The following is an 11,991-nucleotide window of genomic DNA, read 5'->3' on the forward strand; positions in this document are numbered from 1 at the left end:
CTGCACCTCTGCTTGTTTTGATGCCTGAAAGAAAGCTTGGAGGGCTTGAAAAATTGCAGAACGAAGCCTTGAGGATAATCCTTGGGTGCCCTCGTACAACAAAAGATACTTAATATGAGAAAGGAACTTAATATTCCGAGTGTTGTTGATTGTGTTACTGAAATTAACTGTCAAATTAGTATTAAAATGCTTAGGCTAACTCATCCTAGTCCTTGCACAGAAGCCCTCCAGAATTTCTTTATTGAAGATCAGCATTGTTCCAAATGGATAACAAAAATTGGAACTCAACTCAGAATGTAATCAGGTTCATGATTTGTACCAAGAGAAACAACAACGGCACTTTCCTGCACCGTGGGAGGTTACACCCTTTCCAGTTTTAATCCCTCCCTTTCCACCCAAGAAGCAAATTAGAGATCAGCCCAAACTTCGTCTTGAGGCAAAGCTCAACGCCTTAAGCCATATTGATGCTCTGTCCACAGAGCATTCTCTCTCTCAAATCATATACACTGATGGTTCCCTACACCGCACCACGGGTGCAACTGGAAGTGCAGTTGTTCTGACAATGGGCGATGGCCTATACTTTGAGTGGGGAGTCCGTATAAACAACTGGGCCTCTACCTTTCAGACTGAACTATTTGCTTGCTCCTTGCACTGAAATGTGTACAAGTCTCCAAACTTGATACATTAATTGTAAGTGACTCCGTATCATCCTTAAATGCTCTCAACTCTTTAGGACATAACTGTAACATGCTCGTGTCCGAAGCTAGACACAAATACAACAAAATTATTAAGGATGGTAACAGAGTCCATTTCATGTGGTCTCCATCTCATGTTGGCCTCCGAATGCATGATAGAGCTGATAAGTTAGCCAAAGAATCTGCCTTTAAAGGAGACGTATGAGTGTAGCCTTGGATTGTCAATGAGTAATCTGAGAGCAGCAGTACACCGAGAACTTCAACTAGATCTTGTAGATCTGAGGCAAAGTGAAATTGACACCAGTAATTCCATCTATCATCATACTATCATGCAAGAGGAGCCACACATCTATGGATCATCCAATAAAATCAGCAGACTTCTAGATGTTACTACTGTTCGGCTTAAACTGTGTTTCAACTCTCTCTGGGATTTCTAATTATCTGCTGATGTAGACCTAACCAAATGTAAACTGGGTCAACAAGCACACCGTCTGTCACTATGTGATGGAGTGCCAAAAGACGTCAATTGAATTGAATTGAACTGAATTCAGTGACAATTTTATAATAAATGTTCCAGAAATGTTTAAATATTTCATTCAAAACGATCTGCTACCAGAAATCTTAGCCAAATATCCCCTATTTGCTAACTAAGATCAGTAAATGATAAGTAAATTGTCTCGCCAATTATATATACGAGGGAATGATTAAGGGTTGAGGGACGAAATGCGCATTGCTGCCCTCACCTGTGACGTCACAGCATCATCCGGCCAGTATCAACAGAGCGGCCATTTTGTCGTCAGTGCAGTCAGAGGACAAACGCTTCATGCAAATATTATCGTAAGTAAACACTTATATTTTATTATATTATTAGATTCTAGTGCTGGCTATAGTGCTGAGTATGTGGAGGCGAGGCCGGGCAGTGCTAGTTTATGGAGAGACGAGGCCAGGCAATGCTGGTGTATGTGGAGGCGAGGCCGGGCAGTGCTAGTGTGTGTGGAGAGGCCTGGCAGTGCTGGTGTATGTGGAGGCGAGGCCTGGCAGTGCTAGTGTGTATGTGGAGGTGAGGCCTGGCAGTGCTAGTGTGTGTGTGGAGGTGAGGCCTGGCAGTGCTAGTGTGTATGTGGAGGCGAGGCCTGGCAGTGCTAGTGTGTATGTGGAGGTGAGGCCTGGCAGTGCTAGTGTGTATGTGGAGGTGAGGCCTGGCAGTGCTAGTGTGTATGTGGAGGTGAGGCCTGGCAGTGCTAGTGTGTGTGTGGAGGTGAGGCCTGGCAGTGCTAGTGTGTTTGTGGAGGAGAGACCTGGCAGTGCTAGTGTGTGTGTGGAGGAGAGGCCTGGCAGTGCTAGTGTGTATGTGGAGGCGAGGCCTGGCAGTGCTAGTGTGTATGTGGAGGTGAGGCCTGGCAGTGCTAGTGTGTGTGTGGAGGTGAGGCCTGGCAGTGCTAGTGTGTGTGTGGAGGCGAGGCCTGGCAGTGCTAGTGTGTATGTGGAGGTGAGGCCTGGCAGTGCTAGTGTGTGTGTGGAGGAGAGGCCTGGCAGTGCTAGTGTGTGTGTGTGGAGGTGAGGCCTGGCAGTGCTAGTGTGTGTGTGGAGGAGAGGCCTGGCAGTGCTAGTGTGTATGTGGAGGCGAGGCCGGGCAGTGCTGGTGTATGTGGAGGCGAGGCCTGGCAGTGCTAGTGTGTATGTGGAGGTGAGGCCTGGCAGTGCTAGTGTGTGTGTGGAGGCGAGGCCTGGCAGTGCTAGTGTGTATGTGGAGGCGAGGCCTGGCAGTGCTAGTGTGTATGTGGAGGCGAGGCCTGGCAGTGCTAGTGTGTGTGTGGAGGCGAGGCCTGGCAGTGCTAGTGTGTATGTGGAGGCGAGGCCTGGCAGTGCTAGTGTGTGTGTGGAGGCGAGGCCTGGCAGTGCTAGTGTATGGAACTGAGGACTCAGGCCCCAGGGCCTGGGCACAGGGGCCTGAGCACTGCTGAGGGTTAGCCAACATAAGAGGGTTGTGTTGATTGCCTGAAATTATTTAAATTGTTTAATGTATTGAATGGCATTTTTCAAGTTACATTTTTTAAATTACTGAACTAGGTTCTAAATTTTTTTAAATTTTGCCCCGAGGGGCGAGTTTATTGGGCAGCGCCACTCATCTTGTGAGTGGACACACCGCCATAGCAGCATGTACAACACTCCCCAATAGGTAGAAAACCCGCTGGGTTCTAGGCTAGGTTAGGCTCATCTGTAATACTGTAATAATTGAATTAAGCCTAGCAAAGCCTAGAACCTAGTTCAGTAATTTAAAAAATGTTGTAACTTGAAAAATGCCATTCAATACATTAAACAATTAAAATATTTTCAGGCAATCAATACAACCCTCTCATGTTGGCTAACCCTCTCTCATGTTGCTCAATAATTTAATTATTTTTTTATGGGGTAATCTTTGCTATATTGATAGTGCTTGTTGTGTGTCTGCAGGTGCATTCAGTGTGTGTACGATGCCTGATGTTAAAAAATTATTTCTTTCTTGTTCATGCTCTCATTTAGACGTTTGGCCTCGACGAGGTTCAGTCTTGTGACTGGTCTATGGCACGTTTCTGTTGAAATGTAGTCTTTTCGAGACTACATTTCAAATGTAGTGTGTGTGGAGGCGTGTATGTTAGGTATTACCTAACATACACGGTCTAATATATCTATCTGTGTGAAATAGATTAAATCCATTTATTTGATATTCAGCTAATAGTTCTGTATTTTCTACATTCATCCATGTTTTGGTAAGTGCAATAATATGTATTGTTTCATTGCAGATTAGAGATTCTAGATAGTTCTAGATTTCCGAAGTACTGAAACGCGCGCCATACAGGCTTGGTGGATCTAGGTGCAAGGTAAAATTATTTACATTTACTTGTTTTTTATTTATATGCATATATGTATATATATATATATATATATATATATATATATATATATATATATATATATATATATATATATATATATATATATATATATATATATATATATTATATGTGTATTTGTATGTATTATATGTGTATTTGTATGTATATAAATTTGTGTGTAAATCATGGAAATTAACATGTGGTGAAAAATGTGAGTGTCAGACCGTGAAAGAAGAATTGGAACAGGAATTTCCGTAAGTACTTTCATATTTAAATAATACATCTTCAGGAGGAATGATTCCTTCTGAAGATGTATTACTGAAATATGAAAGTACTTGAGGAAATTCCTGTTTCAATTCTTCCTCAGTGGTCTGACACTGTCATATGTAATTACCCAAGTTTTGAAAGTGAACAAATTGTTTACAATGGTTTATAATTTTATCAGTGTCAGACACAATTACATATTACTCATAAATACTATTATATACCTCACTTGTTGTAACATATACACACATGAAGTGTATTATGTAGCATTATCTGTAATCAACTGATTTTCAGAGCTGCTCATTACAAAATACTCTTTAAAAAATTGCTTCTTAACAATAAGAGCATTTCAATATATCCATAATCATCTGTATCAAACCTTATTACAGGTAAAACCAGTAGGCAGTCTACTGTATTTTATCAAACCCTTATTAGAATAATAGATCTTGTAATAATTTTGCAAAAATAGTGGCATTTACTATTTTTAAAAGATTATTAAAAAATTTACCGATATGGTGCATTCGGAAGACAAACCCAATTTTTCACTTTTGACAATTGAGCACCTGCTACATACAGATTCTAGGGAGGAAAGGAAGGACGATCTTACTGGATCCCATAGCCTCTCCGAGGCACAAAATTGGCTTGTACACAACCCTCCCCCTGCACCCGAGCTATGTCAACAGGTCGTTCTTTCTCTTCGCCCTTACATCATCACACACAGAGATCACAATAACGTGATGCATCAAATGAACAAATCCACAAGGGCCGTGACGAGGATTCGAACCTGCGTTCGAGAGCATCCCAGACACTGCCTAAATCGACTGAGCTACAACAGGGTAAAAGGATCCAGGAAGTTCAGTAGAAGTTCGGTTTCAACCCTTTTACCCTGTCGTAGCTCAATCGATTAAGACAGTGTCTGGGATGCTCCTGGACACAGGTTTGAATCCTCATCACGGCCCTTGTGGATTTGTTCATTTGATGCATCACGTTATTGTGATCTGTGTGTGATGATGTAAGGGCGAAGAGGGAGAACGGCCTGTTGACATAGCTCGGGTGCAGGGGGGGGGGGAGTTGTGTAAAAGCCTGGTTTGTGCCTCGGAGAGGCTATGGGATCCAGTAAGTTCAGTAGAACTTCGGTTTCAACCCTTTTACCCTGTTGTAGCTCAGTCGATTAAGGCAGTGTCTGGGATGCTCCCGGACGCAGGTTCGAATCCTCGTCACGGCCCTTGTGGATTTGTTCATTTGATGCATCACGTTATTGTGATCTGTGTGTGTAATTCTTCACCTGCTATAGCAACAAGAATGTGTGTGTGTGTATTTGTGTTGTTGAATATGACCGAAAGTGTAAGATTAATGATTCTAACACAAATCGTCTGAATATTTGTTTTTCTTCACTGTCGAGAGTAGTTAAAAAAATTTACTCGAGTTTATTTTCACACTTCTTATTTTCACAAATACTGCTGCTGCTTAAATTAAATAAATATAACGCACTCTCGGCCTACTATGCCGGAATGGACTTGTGATCCTGTGGTCCTAGATTCGATCCCAGGCACTGGCGAGAAACAATGGGCAGAGTTTCTTTCACCCTATGTCCCTGTTACCTAGCAGTAGAATAGGTACCTGGGTGTGAGTCAGTTATTACAGGATGCTTCCTGGGGGAGGAGGCCTGGTCGAGGACCGGTCCGCAGGCGCACTAAAAAAAAAAATTATGAATTATTATTCAATAACTGTTAGAGTGCTACAGGGCAGCATCTTGGGACCTCTCCTATTTCTTATATACATCAATGATCTGCCTATTGTCTCTAACATTTGTTTCAAACTGCAGGTACTGCAGGCAACTACTACAACACTAATGAACCGGTACAAACTGCAGGTACTGCAGGCAACTACTACAACACTACTGAACCGGATCATTCACGTAGTAACAAAGGAAAAAATCTACAGAAAGGTAATGTGAAAAAATAACATGCAGCATTTTTTTTTTATTTCTATGGTACTATACTTTGCTCAGTTGTTAATTTTATATGAAGTTCTCAAATATTCATTAATAATAGGTGTTTTTACATTGAACTTTATTACCATCCTTATCTCTAATTTTAAAAAATGTGATATGAACCGCCAAATTCTATTATTTGTGGCTACGCCTATGGTGTCCCATCCCAGAACTGTCATATAATGCTTTGAAACTACTGATGGTTTTGGCCTCCACCACCCTCTCACCTAACTTGTTTCAACCGTGTCTACCACGCTGCTTGCGAAAGTTAATTTTCTAATATTTCTGTGGCATCTTTGTTTGGTTACCTTTTACAATATCTTCTTTTTATTTTACCATCTAGTTTTGGCATTTTATGCCTCTAACCTGGGAGCCACTTATTGGCATGTCTATACCTTTTCCAGTTTGTTGATGTGATTCTTTAGATATGGGCACCATACAACCGCTGCATATTCCAGCTGTGGTCTAACAAAAGTTTTAAACAATTTCTTTAGTATTTGACCTATGTATTTAAAAGCAATTCATAAATGTAAGCAAGTGTAGCATTTGTCTCCAGGTGTTCTTCACATTTAGCTTTAATTATTTTTTCCAATATTTTCACTTACACTTGTAATACAGGGTTCGAGGTTCCCCATAGTGTCCTTTATTGAAATAGAGTTTAACAACCATTTCAATGTCCCTATTTTCTTTTAGATTATATCTCAACATATAATTAATGTCCAACAGGACATGATTACTCTTTCCAAAGGGAGGATGGTATTGAATATCAAATATCTCTTCTCCTTTTTTTGTGAATATTTGATCTAGTACTGATGGAATAATTTATATAATAATCACTAGAAATTATTTAGATAAGAATTTGAATTTATGCATGTCTTTGTTTTGGCATGCCTCTATTTCCACATGTTACATTTCTGCATGTCTCCAATTCTGGAAGTGTTCACTTTTGCATGGGCCTGACAAGGATGTTATATGCACCAGCTTTAATTATTACTCACTCTTGTAACAACCCTCACACCAGCTTTTCTCAGCAGACAGTTTCCCACACATTGTATATAATGCATGACTTATTTTTAGAATTTTAATACATATTGCATCTGTCAATACATTATTAACAATAATATAGGTAATATGGTAGTCTAATGTAGAAATTTGACACTCTTTAACAGAATGTACGAGTATAAGCGAAAAAAGCGACTCCAATACAACAACAGATGGATGCAAGTATCAAAAAGGCTAAAACGTATACACAAAATGCATCCAAATACAGCTGTACACACTAGTGAACCCATTAATCTTACTGAGGCAGCATCAAGTTCAGAGATTGAGTCGTCAGACAATGACATTAGTTCTTTTGAAGCCGAGTCAAATCAAGAGTATGGATTAGGCTAAAATGGAATACATAATGAAGGAATTGTCAAAATTGACATTTTTATCAGGGGATATCCTGAATATCGTCAAAATGACGGAAACCCGTATGTCAAAAACACATGGAGATATACCAATCCTGGAAGACATTCTTCCATCCCCACTTGAAACTGTTGAGCAGGTGGAAAGTCTGTCACACGAGCTAAAAGTTAACAGTGAATATAAAAAGAGTATGGTAAGTGCTGCTTAATTCTTTTAGCCTGAGTATGGTAAGTGTTGCTTAATTTTTTTAGCCTTGTACATATGTCTTTTGATTAGTTTTTTGGGGATGAAGGAAGGTGGGGTGGCACAAAATTGATTATTCAGTGTTATGTTTAAGGTACAAATACAACAAAAGCAAAAGTTACTCAATTTCGTGGATTTTTGTAATAGTTAAGAAGGAAAATATTTCAATGCTATTTATTTAATACAGTTGGAAATTAGAAAATCTAATGTTGAGATTGAAAGATATATATTATTCTCTATTACCTTACAGCTTATGCATTATTTTAACAGGTCCAGACGCTGTCTCAAATGGGCGGTGCAAGCTGTGGAGACACAGTGAGACGAATGATGAGGAGGATAGCGACCTATGGGGTCTGGTCTCAGTATTCACTCGTTGGGCGCAAGAGGAAACGTGTCTTCAAAACCTTGGATATTTGTAATGTAATAATAAGTACGTAAATTTGACATTTTTTTGGATTATATATGTGTGCATGTATTATGTATTATACTTGCGTGCTTGTTAATGACTTGTATTCTAGTCTTGTGGGTATCTCCTTTCCCCTACGGGCCAACTGCTTTGTTCTTACCTAGCATTTTGCTTTGTTTGGGTATGAATGTTTGTGTGCCTTCATTGTATATTTTGCAAAATTTGCCATATATCTCATTATTTACTCCTCTGCCTAGCAACAAGTCTGCCTAATTATACTCATTAACTATTTTTCAAAGTTCCCCATAGTGTCCTTTATTGAAATCGAGTTCATGAACCGTTTCAGTGTCCTTATTTTCTTCTAGATTATATCTTAAAGTATATTTAAATGTTATTGTGACATTGCATTGCAATTGAGCTGTGTTGTTAACCATACTGTTCATTTCATGAGTATATTTTATTTTCTATTTTTTCATATCATTTTTTTTAGCTGTTCTTATTTTTCAGTGATGGGAATATCAGATCATTTGGTGTTCCCATCAGAAAATTGGGAACATCAGATCATTTGATGTTCCCAATTTTCTGATGGAAGCATCAGACCATTATGGAATGCATCGGATGAGGTAGTTTAGAATGGTGGGGAGGACGAGAGGGGGGATGGTGGGGTAGACGAGGGAACAGAGGAGAGGGTAATGGTGGGGAGGACGAGGGGACTGGGGATGGTGGGGACAGGGGAATGGAGATTGCTGGGGAGGACAAAGGGACAGGTGAATGGGAGATGGTGGGGGAGGAAGAGGGGACAGGGGAGGGGGAAATGGTAAGGACGACGATGGGACGGGGAAGTGGGAATAGTGGGGAGAATGTGGGGACGGGGAAGTGGGAAGGACGAGAGGACTGTGGAATGGGGAATTGTGGGAAGGACGAGGGGACGGAGGAAGACTGGAGAACAGGGGAACACCTCAATAAACGCCAACAATGTTATTACTCTGTGGCTTCTTGTCTCTTGACAAAGTGAATTATAATTATATATATCAATTAATTCTTGTAAATTTCCAGAAGCCTGTATCAACACCCACACTAATGCAACTGAAAGAGATGTTGAGACAAGTATTGCTGATTAGTTGAAGAACGCCCCAAACAAACTCGGTGGAAACAGATACAAGGTAAAGTTTGCCAATTTGCTGTAATATAATTCAATTTCTTTTTAGTAATCTTTGTGAACATTTATGCTATGAATAAGATAAAATAATGTAATTAATTTTGACTAAATATGTAGACATATTTAATTTTCTGAGCACTAATAATGAAAGAAAACCAAAATAAGAGGTGGCTACTATCTCTAACAATGGGCTGGAATAATGCAGGATATGCTATTGTTTTATAAAGATTCATTCCCTCCACCCCTTTGAGCAAGGGAGCAGAGACATCTCAACCCTCTCCTATGGACATGCTAGCATCCCACTATAAGCAACTCAAGCGAGCTTCCGGTCCCTCACCGGAATTCTATAACTGGGCCGAGAATCAGTGGTTCAAAAAGTTGTGCCAAGTCCTCGAGTCTCAAAATGCTATCATCTTGAGTCTTCTAAATGAGAATCTAGCGATCCGCGCTAATCTCCAACAACAACAACAAGAAATAACCCTCCTCCGCGAGGAAATTAGATACTGCAAGGCAAGCCAAGACCAACTACAGCATGATTTAAATGATCTCCGTGAGGAAAGCACCCTTCTGAAAACTGATGAAGCCATTAAAAAACAGGAGGAAGCCCTCAACAAAATGACTGCATGTATCAGTACATTTTCAGCCCAGCGCTCTGTCTCCCAGGATGAACAAGACCAGCAAAAGCTGCTAGACTCTGTTATAGTGTCGTCCCAAGATATACCTGTGGAACATGATGGTGAAAACTGTGTCGAAATAGCTCTGGATCTCATAAAAGACAAATTGCAGCTCATTCTAAACAAATCTGACGTTATTGCTGCCTACAGAGTAGGCAAAAAGAATCCATCAAGTCAAAACCAACGGAAAATTCGCCTGAAGCTGTCTTCCCAGTTCACGAAATCCAATCTAGTCCGGACAGCTGTAGCCCAACGGACGGGATTATACATCAACGAGTGCTTGACTAGGAACAGACAGCACCTCCTCTACCGCCTGCGTCAAATCCGACAAAAAAACCCAGATGCGATTCATCAGTGCTTCGTTAGAGATGGACTGATAAAGGTGAGAAAAACCGCAGAGGGCAAAATGTTCACTATTACTAAAGAAGAGAACCTCAACGCTTTCCTCTCCCAATGTGGTCTGTCTCAGCTCATTATCACTCCCAGTGAATTAACTTAATTAACCCCCTGTCAACTAGTGGGGCTAGGTTTCCTAAGTCTCATTGTTTCATGTTCTGACTTAATTTTTACCTTACTCTTAACTAGTCATTTACTGAAATTTTTTAATTGAGTGCATAAATAGTTCTTCAGGTCTTATTAATTATACAGTCATAACTGAACTATTTATAATTAATAATCATTAGCTTAAATTTGCCTATGCTTATTATTCAACTTTTCTTTGATTCCACTTATTACCTAGGTTGCCTAGCCTCGCCATGCTCCCTTACTCCATTGTACCCCTGGCTTTGCCTGTATCTCAAATTGCAAATTGTTACTTACAGTGTACCTGAGAGTACTTGTAAGCAATCTACCTCATTTTTCATTTTTACTCAATTTGTTTTTGTATTGCTTAGTCTTGTTTATATTTTTGTCTTGTATTTCTATATCTTGTGTTTTGTATAGTCCATGTTTATATGTTTTTTCGTTAATCTCATTTATTACCTAGGTTGCCTAGCCTAGCCATACTCCCTTACTCCATTGTACCCCTGTAAGCCCCTTTTGAGTTTGCTTTGTTCTGTATTGTGTACATCTTTTTCCCTATTTTATAGCTTATTTCTACCTTGTTATTTGCCTTTCTTCCCTTGTTTTTCCTGCAATCAGCTTTTTTTATGCAGACAAGTATAGACCCTGAACTTAACCTCTTATCCACTATCTATGACAATTATCACTTTAATGATCTAAATTGCAGATATTTTGCAGCACATGATGTAAACAATGTATTAACTCATAATCACAATATCTCTGTAATCAATTTGAACGTTAGATCCCTAGGTAAACACTTCGATGATGTTAGTGCCTTGATTGAAGCTATTGACAACAAATTCTCTTTTATTATACTTACTGAAACATGGTTGAAAGAGGATACTACTCAGCTCTTTAACATGCCTAACTACTCAGCAATTCACAACTGTCGTCAAATTCAGAGAGGTGGTGGCACTGCTCTTTACTACCACCAAGAACTAACATGCTTAAAAGAAATTAGAACCAAAGACTGCTATGGGGAGTATATCTTCGCCAGCATCAGAGTCAAGGGTGCCGAGTCTGTCCTGACTGTGGGTGCAGTTTATAGAATTCCTAACACTGATGTGTCCGAATTCAACTCAAACCTTAGAAATCTAATACTTGATAACAGACTGAACAAAAACCACCTAATTATCGCAGGGGACTTTAATATTGACCTCTGCGAGCCTGAACACCCCACTGCTGTTAGCTTCCTCAACTGTATGAATTCCTGCTTCCTCATACCCTTAATCACTAGACCTACTAGAATCACTGTATTGCCACTACGTGGCAGTGTAGAATCACTGCCACGACGCTCGATCACATCTGGACAAACATAACCTCTCCGCTTACTTCAGGTATAATCACCGATAGCACTACAGATCATTACCCCACATTTCTCTTAACTAACATTAGCAAACCACCTCTTGAGTCAAGAATGATACGTTTTAGACTACACAATGAAACTGCTATAGACAATTTTATAACTGCTGCTGATAATGTCAACTGGGAGTCCGAGTTAGGTAACATAGTGGACATCAACCTTGCAGTACAATCTTTTCTTCAAAAAACTCTTAGCCTTTATAATACCCACTGTCCTATGCTTACAAAACAAGTCACAACCAAAAGGCTTAACAATCCCTGGCTTACAAAGGGAATACTTAAATCTATTAATAAAAAACATGACCTTGAGAAGAAGTATAGGTTAGGAATTGTCTCCAAAGAATTCTC

The 11,991-nt window shown here is 39.9% G+C and overlaps 1 protein-coding gene across 2 annotated transcripts in view; it reads left to right on the forward strand.

The window, feature by feature from the left end:
- The first annotated feature begins 1,477 nt into the window (after positions 1–1,477).
- Positions 1,478–11,991, forward strand: part of LOC138365938 (uncharacterized) — a 12,906-nt gene continuing 2,392 nt past the window's right edge. Inside the window, exons 1-7 of one of the 2 annotated variants that reach the window (XM_069326652.1) lie at positions 1,478–1,532; positions 3,479–3,556; positions 5,661–5,783; positions 6,998–7,431; positions 7,752–7,911; positions 8,944–9,050; positions 9,302–10,688. In XM_069326652.1, the coding sequence (XP_069182753.1) occupies positions 7,222–7,431; positions 7,752–7,911; positions 8,944–9,008 (435 nt within the window). In that variant the 5' untranslated portion in view covers positions 1,478–1,532; positions 3,479–3,556; positions 5,661–5,783; positions 6,998–7,221 and the 3' untranslated portion in view covers positions 9,009–9,050; positions 9,302–10,688. Of the gene's footprint in view, positions 1,533–3,478; positions 3,557–5,660; positions 5,784–6,997; positions 7,432–7,751; positions 7,912–8,943; positions 9,051–9,301; positions 10,689–11,991 lie in introns of those variants that run through there. The other variant, XM_069326651.1, reaches the window with a different exon arrangement.

This window comes from Procambarus clarkii, chromosome 18 (assembly GCF_040958095.1).
Source record: "Procambarus clarkii isolate CNS0578487 chromosome 18, FALCON_Pclarkii_2.0, whole genome shotgun sequence".
In the NCBI taxonomy this organism is placed as follows: domain Eukaryota; kingdom Metazoa; phylum Arthropoda; class Malacostraca; order Decapoda; family Cambaridae; genus Procambarus; species Procambarus clarkii.